Below are 16,385 nucleotides of genomic sequence, written 5' to 3'. Positions count from 1 at the left end.
GTTTTTAATTCAACACAAGATCTTAAAACGCAGTGCTAATGATAATATGATTAAAAACAGTGGACTATTAAGAAATTGTAGACATTTTAATGGCTTAAATGTTGCTGGCGTAAACAGAAGCTTGATAGATTTTGGAACAGATGGCTTTTATATTAAGAAAAACGTTTTCTTGCCAATTTGCAAGTATGTAAAACGTTGATATTGTTTTAGTCTTTAGTAAGCGCCTGGTTATAAGCTGCCAACATCTCATTGGAATTCTCAGCACGCACAAATGTGGGATATGAAAACGCTGTCAGGTCAAGACTCAAAACACTCAGCGATCACAACAACGCAGCTTCCTGTTGGCGTTTTTGGCTTTGGCGTTCAAGGCTAGTTGAACACAGATGTGTTTCCTTTCCCTGCGGAGAGACTGCGTGCCCGGCTCCAGGTGGCCTGTCGACAGATTTCTCTGCCGCTGGTAGGGCACTCGCAATACCTGCTACGTACCTTCACAAAGCGTTAGCTACTTTTTACCGATTTACTAGGTTAAACAAATCACCCCAAAGTACAAAAGGGATGGCTTATAAAATATTTAAACCCCTCGATCATCTACTTTGAAGTGTGTTGATGGTCTTGAAGTGCAGCACTGCAGGGCACGGTCGCATTTTTACACGCAGCTGTTACTAAGATTACCAAACTGTTCTCAGTGTCTGCGGTGTTTATCACCACCAAGTCAGCAAAGTAACAGTTGATCTTGACAAGCAGCTCTTCTCCACGGCCGGGTTGAGTCACATGAGGTAGACCACATTTTCGCTTCTTGAAAATTGGGGAAGCGTGTCACACTGTGCCAGGGTGCAAACGGAACAGCGGCAGATTTTGTCACGTTTACGTCATGCAGTGACAGTCTAAACATATACGCTTTATGGCTCTACATTTCAGTTTTTGAATGAAGGCAAAAGTTCACAAACCTGCTGCCAACCGAGGCTGCTTATTTCAATGAGATCAACATTTACATTTATGCATTTGGCAGATGACTTTATACAAAGTGCATTTAGTTTTGACTCTTTTATTAGCAAGATACACGTCTTTGATGGCACACATACATCTGGGTGATGTCTTTTGGATGCCTGCATTTACAAAGCAGATGCTTTCCAGATGTCCAGACCTTTAGCACACATCTTAAAGACGTACCTGCTGTTTATATGTCAATTCCCTGGGAACTGAATGTTGTTGGACCTCGGAGCTTTAGTTGAGCTACAGGAAAGTCGAGGGAGTTAGGGATGTAGAGAGTTAGGGATGTAGAGATTCGCCGTGAGCTGGTTGAAAATCGATTATAATATGTGAAGATTCAAAGTCCCAGTACATGTGCAGCAGGGGCCGCTGTGTTTAAATTCGTAAAAGCATAGACAAAGTCTTGGTTTGTTTCATTACAAGAAACTTTTGTATTATTCATTTTTTATTAGATATGTAATTTGTTTCAAAATTGCAGTTTGGTTTTGTTATTTGACATAAACGATATTTTTATTTTACAAAGAAATTTTCAAAATTGTCTCAACGCGTTTTGTAAAAATAAATCTTGAATTAATCGTATCGTGAGATCAGAATCGTAAACCGCATCGCGAGTGAATCATTACACCCTTAATAAGAGTATAAGTTGGTTTAATTGCTTTAAATATTTTAAATATATTAATTGGTTAAAAATTAACTGGTTTACCCCAAAATCAAGCATTTAGCTTCTGTGCCCCATCATGCACCATGTGCGTGCGCTACAGACATAAACGGTATCCATATTTCAGTTTCTTTTTTCGAACACATACAAATCTAAGACAGTGTCAAGTGAGTGACAGATAGAGAGACGGTTTGAGAGAAGCTAGTGCTGACCTGTTCTCTCGATGTCTGTTGTGATTACCTGTGTTTCCTCAGGCTTAAGCTGCGATTCCACAAGAATGAGTGTAATTCAGGGGATGAGTATTTTAGATTTAGTACAGTAAAGCTATGATGAAAGAGCCATTATAATATTATCTGCTACATTTAAAGCTTTTCTTTGTATGAATAGGTAGAATATTGCTGGGGCAGGGCGTGTCAACATATGTGTGTGTGGGCATGAAAAAGCTTTTCATCTCACTTCCCATGATCCCGTCCCCCTGATACTCGGTTCATCTCCCACGGTTCTTAGTGGGGTTTGTCAGTCAGACCCGGTGTCCAGCAGGGTAAATATACATTATTCGATCCGCTTGTACTTAAACTTAAACAACAGACTAAGGAATCACAATCCAATTTCATGTCAGAATGAATCAAGCCAGTGTAAAACATTTTGTTAAGAGACTAGAAGCAGTAAAAATGTATAGAATATTTAATTCGATAAAAATAATGTTGATAAAGACAACCATTAGAAATATGGGTATCGGCGGTTAAATGGTAATTTTTAATGTTATCGGTATCGGCCGATACTTCAATTTAAAGTATTTATAAATGTGTAAAGGATAGGAACAAAAGCATATTGTTTGAATCAGACTGCTGTCAGAATGCTGTATATGGGCCAATATATCGGTTATCGGCTTCCAATGTTAAAGAATCATCGGTTATCGGCCAAAGATTTACGCATCGGTGCATCCCTGATCAGAAATACAAAATGTCAACAGAGAATGTGAAGGATAATATAAGGATTCAAAAAGATGTCAAGATGATGATGATCTGTTTCTTTTTCAGTACATATATATATAGTGGACGCATCGCCACATAAACGAGAAATCGGAGGGGCGTATTGTTTATCGTCTTATCGCTCCTTCGTCCTTTATTGTCTCTTCTCTTTTTTTTGTGCCTGACAGATACACAGAGCTTCACGTTTTAATTGGCACCAAACTTTATGCTGCGAGCTGACGAAAGTGAATCATCAAAGGCTCGTTTTTGTTTATTCCTCTGTGCTATTCCAGGCAAAGTTTGTCTCCAGAACTCAGATTCCCCGCGCGGCCGTTTGGAAGTTACCCATTAGCCTCGGGGAAGAAGATGAGTAAATGCTTTCTATCCTGGTAAAAGCCTCCCTCGCTCAACCTCGCTAGACACATGAGAGACATCGAAAGGTTCTTTGTCACAGTATAGGTCTCATTTCACATGTCTTCTTGTTTCCCTGCGATGGAAACTCGGGGGGTCTCAAAAACCTGTGACAAAACAAGCACCGCGGCAATACTTAGAAAGAAATGTGAAGAACGGGGAAGACTTCCCTTTAATCTTTCTGTATTTCTAGGTCCCGCTGTGTTCATTGAAATAAACTCAAACAAAGGTCTCTTTATTCTGTTTAGCCTCTCTACTTCCATATATTTAGTATACACACCCATATTGTTTCCCACCACAAGAAACAGACTCCCTCCTGCCGGGTGTTCTAGGTACCAACATTAGGATCAGCGAGGATCAAACAGCTCTATTTGTATGTACGTGGAGTCTAGTGTGACCCAAAGGGGCTTCTGTGCACACAGCTGAAAGTGAATTTTTGAGCTGAACCTTGTGTTTTCCTGTTATTGCCTCAGGCCCGGCATGACTGACAGCTGTGAGAGTGATGAAATGTGAAATTGATCTCTATTTTGGCCACAGTTGATCAGAAGTCTGGTACATGCCATCACACATTGCGCTTTGGTGCTCATAGTGACTTCATGAGTTTGAATCTGGCTTCCCAGGATCACCTGATCTCTCTGTCTTGTCAATGAAAATGAATAGACGTGATAAATCTCGCATCGCACCTGATAAACATTAATATTTCAAAGTAAAGCCGTTAGGGCTGTGTATTGGTAAGGGTCTTGCAATACGATACATATCACGATAGGTGGGTCACGGTACAATATTGTCATGAACACGGTGGTGAGACATGGATAGAGGACTCAGGTGCAGACAGCGGGTAAGGGGTTAACAGACTTTTAATAATAAATGACAAAAACAAAAACCCACAAGGGGGTAACATAACAAAACAAGGGTGTAAACATAACATAGAAACAGGAACAAGGATTAACTAACTAAACCAGACAAGACTAAGACAACACTGGAATTAAATACAAATAACTGGACTGGACTGGACTGGACTGCACTGCACTGGACTTGACTAAACTAGACATGAATAGACGGGAACTCACCACATGAATCAAAATTAACCAGGTACCAAATCAAGAGGGGAACAGGTGTAGGGAACGAATCAATAGCGAGGAGACGAGAGGCCAAATCAACAATAGTTGCCTCTCTCCAGACTAAACATGAGGTTCTGTCATGATCCTGCCACTAAACCAAGAGAAACATGACATGATGCGGCAGAATTATATTATATGTCATATTGCAATATGATGCATTTAAGGGTTGCACGGTGTACCGGTGCTACGGTAGAATTGCGATGCTAAAGCTTCATAATTACCGCGATGCCGACACTGATAAGATAATGATTCAGCGAGTCATTCGTCAAGAAACTTGCTTCGTTCTTGAATGAATCAGTTGGTTGAATGATTCACTGACACACAAAATTATTGCCGCCACCTACTTTTTGTCACATTTAAAGTAAGTCTAACATTTTCCTTTAAAAGCATTGCTATACAGTAAATGTAATTTGTCACACATTGATTGAATTAGTATCAATGTTAAAATAATGTTCTTTAGTAGTCACTATATTAAATGTTGCTAAATTTACTAGACACCAGTGTTATAAATCTTACCACAGTAAATATTAAAGTATTCCACAGTATTTGCTAAAAGTTACTACTATAAATATTGTAGGTTGCAGTATAACACAGTTCATCAAATAAAACATGTCTGCGTATTAAGGAATTTCGGTCTATTTTGTAGATTCTAATTATGAATATGACACAAAAGCGCAATTCTACTCGGATTGGTGATATTTCATAAGGTATAGTGTCGTAAGATACGTTTATGGTACCGTGACAACCTTAATGCGACACATTACGACAGTGGTTCTCCAACCTTTTCGTTATAAGGCCCACATTTGTGTAGAGTGCATCGCTTTGTGGCCCCCAAATAAAGATTTATAATCTTAAACTTACCAATTTAATTCAACCAAAAACATATTCAGTTGTACAATGCTGGAACATCAATTCTTTTGGTTGGTGGTTTTATGTTTCTTATGTTTGATAGCATAAAATCTATATACTGTATATATATATATATATTCAATTTTATTTATATAGCGCTTTTCACAAATTTGTATATATACATTTTATATATGTATAATGTATATATTTAATAATGGCTCCCTGGATCCAGTTTGGGGCCCCCGGTTTGAGAACAACTGCATTACGGTTATTTAAACAAATAAAAAATGTAAAAAGCTGCTAATACAACCTGTTGTAACAATGAAAATGTTAACATTGCGATAGTTTGCTGGGTCGATATTTTTGTATAGTCCTAAAAGCAATATGACATTACGCATAAAACCATGAAACTAAACTCGCTTACAAATCTTTTACGAAGTTAAATCCAATAATAAAGCTCATAAACCCAATAACTCTCTGACAATATGTGCAGGAGATCAGAAAGGGACTTATTATATATATAACATCCATTCGCAGGCAATTCTTTAGCAACTCATTCCCAGAAGCTTCACTGCTAAATGAAAAATGTTGTCGTGCTTTAAGAACGAATGTGCAAAATTGTTGATTTTAAACTCCCATTGAAATCTCATTACCGTAAAACTTTGTGTTGCAAACCAAACAATGAAACAAGAATATGTCAATAGAATATGTAATAAAATGTCTCCTTACCCCGATTCACCACAGTAGGTTTATAGTAATGATTTAGGAGAGATTTCAGATCGGATTTTGTAGAAAATGTCAGCTTTGACAGCTTCACTTTTAAATGATTATTATGACCTATAACGTTTTCAATCGGGGTAAGACTTAAAGTTGTTGAACTTTTCATTCAAATCAAATAAAACTAAATCAAAGAATGTCTGTTTTATTTCAGGTCCAGGATGGAACATGAAGCAGAGAAATACCAGCAGCGACTGCAGGCTATAGCGGTACGGCAAACAGGAATCACTTTCATTTATCATTACGTGACGAACCAGACCAGCCTGCTAACACAGTGTATTGACTCACTATTGAAAGCACAGCATCATTTAAGCACACAGACACATCCATCATAGTAGTGTATGGTGACGTTTCATGACTAAACCATCTCTACACATCCCATGGCAGCAGTTATACATTGCTTGCAATACTTTAAAGACTCACAAACACAGGTGTGGGCATGGAAACCATTGTGTGATCTCAAACCTTCTGTGTCCTCTGAATTATTAAGAGTAGTGGAGTCCGTCCAGGTCAGATAAAATAACACCAGACGACAGTAAAGACGCCTCTTTACCTGCTGTCTGACATACAAAATATTCATGCTAAAAATGATTATCTGTCATATGCTAGGCTTATCTTACGGCAAATAATGTCACCATTAAACATTCATGAAGCGTCACAAAATAGATCAGATGATGAGAAATATGTTTTAAAACAAAATCCAGGTGGAGAGATGATACTCGTCGTTTTTGTATATTTACTAAAAACAGTTGGGTTAGAATTGACCCAACAAATGACCCAATGCTGGGTTACAATAGCACCGACCCACTGTTGGGTTATTTTTTACCCAATATATTGTTAGAATGTATTGTACTAAATAGCTATTATAAAACATTCATAATTCTTTAATAAATCAACTGCAAACAAAACCAATCGTATTGGAAATAATGTACTTTTATCATAACGTTACGAGCGATTAAGTGTCAATTTACAAGAATTAAATAAATAAACAGAGGCTAGTCTAGCATATACAGTTATAAACTACCAAACAGCAGCATCACCGAGCTTAGCATACTCCCAAATGTAAATAAACAACACATATCAACCGCTTGTTAAAGACGGTCTTCCTCCAGCATCATGCGTCCCACAATAACAAAGACTTGAGAGGAACTGGTTTAATCCCCAAGCTGCAGAACATGAAGGTCTTTCATTGCTTCTCCTGATACTGAATGATGTCTAAAAAATACATTCTCTTTTGTAAATATTCACACATATACAGTATTATTATTATTATTATTATTACAACAATTATTTATAGTTAAAACTGTATTGTCAAAAATGATGTACGGTCATGAGGACAAAAGTAAAAGTACACTGCAATACGATGAAGGATTCATTGGTCTTTATATCTTAGCTGATGACCTGCAGGGGTCGCACTTTTCCTATTGACTTTAATTGTGAAAATAAATACACAATGTTAATTTCATGTGTCATATGATAAATTATATTTATGTATTGTTATGTACACGTTTCATTACGTATTTGTTTAAATGTCTAAAATCGAGTCTGTTATTACCAGAAACCGAAACCGTGTCTGAGGCGTGAAAATAAATCCGCTCACACATCTCATTTTCAACCCGACCGGCTGGGTTGTTACAGAAATGACCCAACAAAACCACCCAATATCTCTGAGCCAACTGCAGCATAACTATCATCAGAACGCTGTCGGAACAGGAAGGGACATCTTAGCTTGGACACATCATGTTCTTATAAGTTGTTAACTTTTCTTTCAGGAGAAACGCCGTCTACAGGAGGAACAGGAGCGTGCCAAGAGAGAGATGGAGGACGAGAGACTGAGACTTCAGCAGCTAAAGGTGTGACGTGCACACACAGACCTGCGTGACCTGTGACCTTGTCAGACACGTCAAGTCACTTTTGTGCCAAAAAGTCTGCGTCACAGGGTGGAATTTCACAAATGTGTGCAAGCACACACACACCAGAGCATCATGCAGAACACCACACAGATTATAGTTCAATATTCAGCGTATTGAAACACACCCTTCTTGAGAATGACCTCTGTGTGTGTGCGTGCGTCTGGGGTCTTTCTCTCCATTGTTTCCACAATATTTCCAGATTGGCCTTCCCTCTTCCTATTCCTTTGTGTTCCTACAGTCGCTTCCAATACACATTTTGTACATGTGCATATATACAGCAAATGTTTGCACATGTTTTTTGATAACAGTTGTGGGCTGGGTGGAAAATAAACACTGTTTTTCACACTCTAGCTATCAACACAGATTTTTCTTGCACTACAGAAGTGTCGGAACTTATTATATCCAGCAGAACATTTCCAACTGAATTAAAACATTAAATGAACATTCAGACTTTATTTGTAAAAGGAAAGAAAAGCCTCTGGATCTGTGTTTACATCTATACTTAACTATACTGCCCTCTCCTAAAGTACATTAACGTCAGATTCAGTTTATATTATGAGCAAAATGAATGGTTGTGACAGAAATGGTGACAACATTAACAGTTATAATTAGTGCATGATTGATATAATATGAACCAAATAAATATTAAAGCTGAACCTTGTACGTTTTTTGGGATCACAAAACAGTTATTGAGCAAATAGATAAAAAAGAATCCGTGTTGAAACATGTGTGATGATGATTTTTAATTTGAGCAGTTGGGTATGATTTGGTGGTTTTTATGGACTTCAACCCATGTAAAGATACGTATGTAAGTAACTGGCAAAGTTTCAAAGATACCAAAGATAGAGATGAAAAAAAGAATGGTTTGATTAGCCTTGTTTTATGACGGCTTAAGAGATAAGACACAACCCAGGTGTCCTGATTTCAGATATGCTTACTGTTGCTGAGGAAAAGTACATAACGCACAGGGGGAATGTTAGACTTTTACATTTAAAACTAAAGAAAAGCTCAATTATTTAAATGGGTTACGTTTATAGATCATCAGAAAATTGAATAAAAATGGATAAACAGTATACAGGTCTGTTCTTACCAAACACCGTGAAAGCACATAAATAAAAATGCAATTCATTTATTTCACGTGCTTTAAATGCCAAATAAGAAACTCTTAAAGATGAGAAACGACACCAAACCTATACGCCATCATTTTAGTCATGATTGAAAAGAGTACTACATAAAAACGACACATGGCCGTCATTTGACTATAAGAACTATTTACATTGATAAAAATACATACTGTAAAGCGCAAGTTATACTCGCACCTCTCCATAAATATAACAACACACAGCGGACCACAAGCGCTGTGATTGGTCTGTTTAAACCCCTCCCTCGGGTTAAAAGACTAATTTCCGAAGGAATTATCAAAGTAAATGATTTCTTCTTCTGTATTTAACATCTCAAGCTGCAACAACAGTGACTGTTTGCTTGCCGCTAGCACTGCTAAAGCTTCTCAAACCAGCAGCTTCTTCTTTGGCTCTCGTCTTTGTTACACAAGCAAACACTGACGTACAAGTATAACCGTAGAAGCTATGGCGTAAGTCCTACGCACGACTATAATGCCTCCAAGTAGTGCTTATCAAACAACTCAACGTCGAACGATTTTGAATTACTCCAAGTTTGACCCTAATATCTCCAGTGGAATGTGTGTAAACATCATTCTAGGTAAAATCCTCGGCAGCATCCTGAATACTAAACCCTTCCCTTTCCTCAGAGACAGAGACGTCCTGAATAAATGTCATCCTGGCTTCTTACCAAAATATCAAACCCGACTGTACACAGAGCAGGCTCAGATCAACTGCATACAGTTAAAGCAAATGTTTGTAATTTAACATGGGCCGTTGCAGTAGGTGACTAACAACACAATACAGAAAAACTGTGATTTTCTGCTGCGAAATGACGCGACACAAATATTGTAATATCTAATTCGGCAGATGTCTCAACCTCTTCTGAATGAGATCAAATATAAAAGCACGGATTTGAAATCCTGTTGGTCATGAAGGAACATTTATTAGTTTGAACTATTTCATTATTCTTCATGTTTCCATCACAGAGGAAATCTCTCCGAGACCAATGGCTGATGGAAGGACCCCCCACATCTCCTGACAGCACAAGCCCTCGATCGCCTCTTTGGGGCTCTAAAGCTCAGGAGATTGAGACACGCATTAACAAGTAATACATCTTCTCATTTCTCATTCTCTTTATACTCACATGCTCACAGTTTGAATCCAAACCGTACTTGGCGATGATAATAACAATAATCTCTGGCTGAGCGAGAGCATCTCCGAGCAGGTGACGGGTCCGCATCCCCCCAAAATATCTTTCTATTTCTGTGCGCCTTTGATGTTCCTCTTCTGCACATCGGCTTTTATTTGACGGTAATTATTGTAATAAGTTGGCCTGTGAGATTCTGAAGCAGGCTTTAATTAGACAGAGCGAAGTTTGGCCATAATAAGCTGCTTACAGTCCTACAGGGAACAGACTTTCACCGTGTGTGTTTGTTACAGTGTAGTTTTATATGCAAATAAAGCACGCTTTGATTTCCTGGGAAAATGTGTGCTGTTTGTGTGTGTGGTCTTGTTTGTTTGATGTTATACCTGTGAATCTACATCACGAGGGCCGGCTTTGTTCTCCCCACATCATTATGTAAGGGATGACATAAAGTTTAGTCACTTGGTGTTTATAAAAAATAATAAATGCAGGCAGGGTGGTCGTGGATCTCAGTGAAGGGGATTATACTGTGATAACTGTACATTATCCCCCGTATTATATGGATACTTGACACGTAAAGTAATTGAACATAAAATATTGGTTTATATATCATAAATATATTGAAATATTGAATAAGTTATCATTTAGGACTGCTTCGTATTCAAGAGAAATGTCAACTTGCCAAATATTGTGATAGGACAATGCTTTTTGAATGATATAAAATTGTAAAAAACTGAAAATGATGCAGCCAGCATTCATGTTTCATATTCTTTTTGGGAAAATAAAGCATACCTACAATGTCCTAAAGTGAATAGACACAATTTACAGTTGGAGAACATAAGTACAGATCTGACAAAGTTATCTTAAACCATTATAATACGCATAATGCGATTCACAATATATTTAGATGGTTATCGTTTTATTTTATGAAACATTTATTTAGCACTGGTAATGTAACTCAGATAATCTGACCGATATCAAATAATACTGACGTGAAGTAGTTCCAATTGGACGGTACCATTGACCAATCAGAATCGAGTATTCCAGACAGCCGTGTAATTAAAAGCAACTACGGTACATTTTGTCTGAAGAGATGAGAAATTGGTGATTGACACCTGCTCCCGAAACACATCCCACTTCAATGTCTTGTTTCACTTGTTAAAAATGCCAATAAGTATCTATAGTATAAAGTTAAACACTGTGGTTTTCGGCTTTATAAATAATAAAAGTCAATAGGAGCTTTCCACAATGATATATCCATTTGTATGTGTGTTAGATTACAGGAGACGTCCGAACGGTTGGCAGAGGAAGAAGTCAAACTGAAGGAACAAATTGAAGACGGCTTCAATCTAACAAACTCAGATGCTCAACCCCACCATCAGGTGAGCGACACATCTGGCAGCGACGATCAATCTCAGTTCACTTCTGCTGATCTAAATCAAGCACTTTTTAAACCGGGTCAAAGAAAATATATATTGAGATATAAATTGAGTATCGGCAAGATTTGGAAATATATACCCAATTTTAGATATAGTATGGGGTGTTCGATTCCAGGTTTTTTGGAGTCGACTCCGGGTCTCGACTCCCACTTTTGGAGTCGATGGAATCGACACTTCGACTCTATTTAAAGCGAAGACGTTTCATTCATTTGTTTAATAACTTCTATATTGCATCGATTTTGGAGAGTTACAGTTACACAAATGAATATGTTTTGCACTTAAAGACACAGCGTTTCATTGTTTTCAATTAAGGCTCCGTAAAATGTGAGCTTAAATATTCTTTATTCGTTTTCGATTAAGAAGTTTATATATTGACCCTAGGCTAGGTTCAACACTTTTTTTTAAAGGAGAAAAGACGTTGAGCCTACCTTGTGTTCTTTCCTAGATGTATACGGATACTTTACACTTGAGTCATTTACATAAAATATTGATTTATTCATTATAATAAATCAATGTGCCTTTCTGTGTTGGGCATTTCACAATAAAAAGTATTTAAAATGTCATTTTAAAACCAACAATATATGCCATACTTATACCAGCAACAAGAGCTTCATATATGATTTGTCACTTCCTGACTGTTTTTGATTGTTTACGTTTTTAAGATGGATGAAACGCTTTATAATTTGTTTCCACAAACTTGATTTTGATTCGTGGTGTCCATCTATCATGTTTAAGCATAGCTCTGACAAAGTCTTAAAGACCCTTAACAGGGCCGGACCAAATATAGGAGAGTTTTTAATAAGAATTTGAGTTCTTTTGGCATGAGTAGAACAACAGGTTCTTTCACAAAATGTAGTTAGCGATCACTTAAACTGGATATTGGTCTTATGTGACCGCCTCCTTAAGACAAATGAAATGAAAATGAAGTCAGACCAACTGAACCCCACAGACCGGAATTATTACAGATTTATTAAATTAACCCTCATGTCCCATAAAGGTTGACACAACTGTCTTTACACCTTCATTCCTGTGGATTAAATAAATACTGTGTCGTGCATTTTTCTAAAGGTTGCCTATAGAACTGTAATGTCATTCTTACTCCCTCTTGTGGCGGTTCGTATGTGCATGTGAATCTGGCATTGCTCCCATGTTTTTCTCAATGTTGAATAGGCAATGAAAGCTTTAGACAAATCTCCCATTGTGAGACCAGGAAACAAGTCAAGGCGTCTGCGAAGTACTAACTAGATAATTGCTGATCTATATCCGGACCTCAAACGCGGAGCAAAATCAACATTCACATTTATCTAAAGCGACTGTACTTCACATCAAAATGTTTTACATCGCAAATTCATATTTGTACTTTTTTCATTTGTTTATGACCTTCACACAAACCAGAATCAAGTTAGTGTGCATGTTAACAAACCTGTTTTTTATCAAAGAAAAAGATCAGAGCTGGGCTATTATGCCAATACGTGCTTCATAACGCCTTGATAAAACATTAACCAGCGGATGATACGAGCTGCTAAACCAAATAACATGTTCTCTCCAGGGATCCATGTTGATTTTTTTTCTCTTTTGTTCATCCAGCAGGAACAGGAAGAGGCGGAGCCGGCTGAAACAGGTGAGCGTGAGCCACCTGTCCACTCTGTTTGTCAGAGCAATCCACCTGTGCACTCTCACTTTAGCTTGGTTTACAATGTTTTTTACACAAGAGAATCGTTGATGACTGTTGTGTTTGTGTTCATTTCCTATTGAGGCTTAATTTGTGTGCAGGAAGTCAAGTTGCTAAGATTGTTTGATCTAAATGAGCTATAATCATTTGTAATGAAAACAGAGTAAAAACAACAAAGCTATAAACCAAGAGATAAAGCCGTCTGATATTAACTTTATTTCAATGTTTATCATTCACAGTAGTTACTGAGACTGTCCCTAATGGACCCATCTTGGAGAACGGAAAAGACGAAAAGAAAGGTACAAAATATCAGTTGTTTCTTTCTTCTGCTCGTCTGTTCTCTCTTCTTGGTCACTTTATTTATGGTCAATGGCGTATAAACACCGCTTATGTGGTGCAATCAATCAAATCTATAATTGTATTAAATAAAAAATATATATAATTTTCTGGCTGAAATACGGTACGCTTACTTACGTCTTTGGTATTTAGAAATAAAAGGTATATCGATGGTATGCGATTTTCAGGAAATTTAAGAAAGACAAAATTATAGAACAAATATATGAGATGATTACTTAGCAAAACTCAAAGAAAAACGTGAAAATGTGAATCGGCCCTTATACAGTAGTGCTTGCTATTCAACTGGGCAGATTGGGAGACCAGCTAGGCTAGATCAAACCAGTGCAAACCATCATGGTCCCCGAGACCAAATAACAATTCATATAAATTTAGTGATTTCAGCAGGGTCACGATACCTTGGCAACCACATCACGGTTACACCTTAGAAACAACTCACACATCCTAGTAACAACCAACATATGCCAATAAACTAAAACCAAACTAAAAGGTTTTAGTCCCTAAACTTTTTTAGAAAGGGTAGAAAAGAGAACATAGATATCTTCAGTCTTTTGTTCTTCTGACAATTCTACAAACAATTCTACTTTATGGTAATTATCACCGATGCAGTTCTTAAAATATTGCAAGAAAACCTTGTATTCCATACTTGTTCATAAGTTCAATAATAATTCTCTTATTTATTTTTTCCTTATTTCTAAACAGTCTCTACTGACTGTGCTAATGCGTATTTGCTGTGAAAAGTTTGAATCGAAATGTGAATTTATTATAGAGCCTTAATGTGCTTAAAATAAACAAATAAATGATACAGAGGCATGAATGACGCCTTCAGCTTTAGATGTGGCTGTTCAATGTCTAAAACTGATTTTAGGTTCTTTTGGTTGCAGCTGAATCTGTGCACGCTGAGAATCACTATTCAGAAGCAGAAGTGGTCATTGATGTTGATGTTAAAGCAGCAGAGACATCGACAACTGCTGCTGTTATTAACGGATGTGTGGAAGAAGAAACGTCACACAAAACTTCAGAAGAAGAAGAAGAAGCAGCACCTCACACTAATGGCTTGCACCCGGCTGAAGGTGCTGGTGCGGGTGGCGTCACTATGACTTTCTTGGGCTTCGAGGAGGCGGAGCCTGGCCAGGGAATGAATGAGGATTATGATCCTGTAGCACTTATCCGAGCAGAAAGAGTGATCATTACAGATGAAGGGGAGGAAATTGTAGAGGAAGATGATGGCGAGACGCAGGAATCTGTAACGGCTGACGTGAATGAAGAAGAATCGGATCCAATTGGTGTGTGGGAGGAGACTGAGATCCATCCCGAAGCTGCTGTCCAAATGAAGCAAGACGAAACACCTGAACCCCACCGAAATGAAGACAGTTCTGATAAGGTGGTGGTTACCGATATCATAGTCGTAGAAGAACAGAGAGAAAGTCAAAAGCGTCCAGATTTCCAGACGCAGAACCAAACCGAGACACTAGACACCCCTGCGGAGGTTTCCCAGGCTCCTGTGTGTTCCACAACACAACCATCTCCTTCAACCCGGTCAAAGACCGAGTCCACAGAATCACAACCCCCAAAAGAAGTGAAGGCCGTGGCAAACACACGCATCTCCCTCGGCGAATTTCAGGAGGTTCCACTGCATGGAGGAGAAACGCTGGAGTCCGCCATGAAGACGGGAGGTGAGAGACAGCCTGCTGAACAGGATCCTCTGCTAACCTCCAAAACGGCTGCCCAGATGGACACCACAAACCCGAATCGGGCAGAGGACGCGGGTGCCCCCAAACGCAAAACCTGCCAATGCTGTTCGGTCATGTGAACTTTATCTTCAATTCTTTTCATCCTGCTCTCTTATTCCTTCATACCGGTTACTCAGAGAAGAGAGGGTCGAAGAGGTCGCTATAAGTTCATCTGTACGTTATACAAACACTCGCAGCAGTAGAAATCTTTTCTCTTCATTAAAGTTCGCTGTTTCTTATGAATTGTTACAAAGAAAACGAAGGAAAGTGCAAAATCTAAAGACTTCCTTGCGATTCTCTCTAAGAATTGGAATCCCACCATTCTCACCTGTGTAAATGACACAGTCCACGCATAGACTTGGAGGAAAAGACGAGATCAAACCTCTGGTGTTTTTAAGGCGAATGACTCTAATGCGTTGGCTGTTGGCCCTCGGTGGTTTTAACACTACTATTTAAAAGCGTTTTTGTTTTTATTCACAACATGGAATCCAACTCGTGACAGTGACTAACAATTACCTACCTACCTACAATAGCGTAATACTGTATCACAACCCACTCGTGTGCCTTGAATATGAATCAAAAACGTGAACTTATATTTTGCAGAGAGAAACGGTCAACTTTGATTTTTTATGCGCATTATTATGATCGTCTTTAGAATTTTTATTGCTGTTGCTGTTTCAATGTGATTTTATTGTTACGGTGCCCATAACTGCCCGACAGAAGTGTTTTGAGGCCGAAAGTGACATTGTGCAACTGCTGTGACTCTATGAAAGAATTAATATACTTCTGTTTTATCAACAGGACTTTGAGATTAGCTTTGTTTTTGTGGATGCTTTTTAGCTATTCGCTTCATACATATGTAATCACTATTATGCAAGGTTTCAGTCGACTCCGGGACCATCGTATTCTTGAACATGGAAATTTTAAGTCTGATGCAAATTCTCAGTGACTTTACTGAGTGCCTTGTTTGTACAGTATGCTGTATATGAGTTGAATGCAGAGGGGTTATGGATTTTGTAAAGAAAGTTTACTTTGGAAAAGTTGCAAGAGAAATGAATAAACGTGATAAAATGTTATCTGGGATGTTCTTTTGAGGCGGAAAGACTAAATAAACTCCCAACAAAGTGAACAGGTGATCTATTTCTCACCCTGCTTATTGTTTGCCTACCAAATGTATACACACAGATAAAATATTGAAGGGATTGGCAGATGTTTTGAAGAGAACCGTAGAC

General features: G+C 38.1%; 1 protein-coding gene across 3 annotated transcripts in view; it reads left to right on the top strand.

Moving 5' to 3' along the window:
- palm3 (paralemmin 3) overlaps positions 1-16,283 on the top strand; it is a 30,984-nt gene extending 14,701 nt beyond the window's left edge. For 2 of the 3 annotated variants that reach the window (XM_079460600.1, XM_079460599.1), the window contains exons 2-8: positions 5,932-5,986; positions 7,550-7,630; positions 9,798-9,916; positions 11,232-11,337; positions 12,982-13,015; positions 13,306-13,365; positions 14,305-16,283. In XM_079460600.1, coding sequence (XP_079316726.1) covers positions 5,939-5,986; positions 7,550-7,630; positions 9,798-9,916; positions 11,232-11,337; positions 12,982-13,015; positions 13,306-13,365; positions 14,305-15,233 — 1,377 coding nt within the window. In that variant the 5' untranslated portion in view covers positions 5,932-5,938 and the 3' untranslated portion in view covers positions 15,234-16,283. Of the gene's footprint in view, positions 1-5,928; positions 5,987-7,549; positions 7,631-9,797; positions 9,917-11,231; positions 11,338-12,981; positions 13,016-13,305; positions 13,366-14,304 lie in introns of all 3 variants that reach the window. The other variant, XM_079460601.1, reaches the window with a different exon arrangement.
- The last annotated feature ends 102 nt before the right edge of the window (positions 16,284-16,385 follow it).

The sequence above is a fragment of the Barbatula barbatula genome (genome assembly GCF_947034865.1).
Source record: "Barbatula barbatula genome assembly, chromosome: 7".
Classification (NCBI taxonomy): domain Eukaryota; kingdom Metazoa; phylum Chordata; class Actinopteri; order Cypriniformes; family Nemacheilidae; genus Barbatula; species Barbatula barbatula.
Note: the sequence above shows the minus strand (reverse complement) of the source record. Positions and strands in the feature narration are given on the sequence as shown.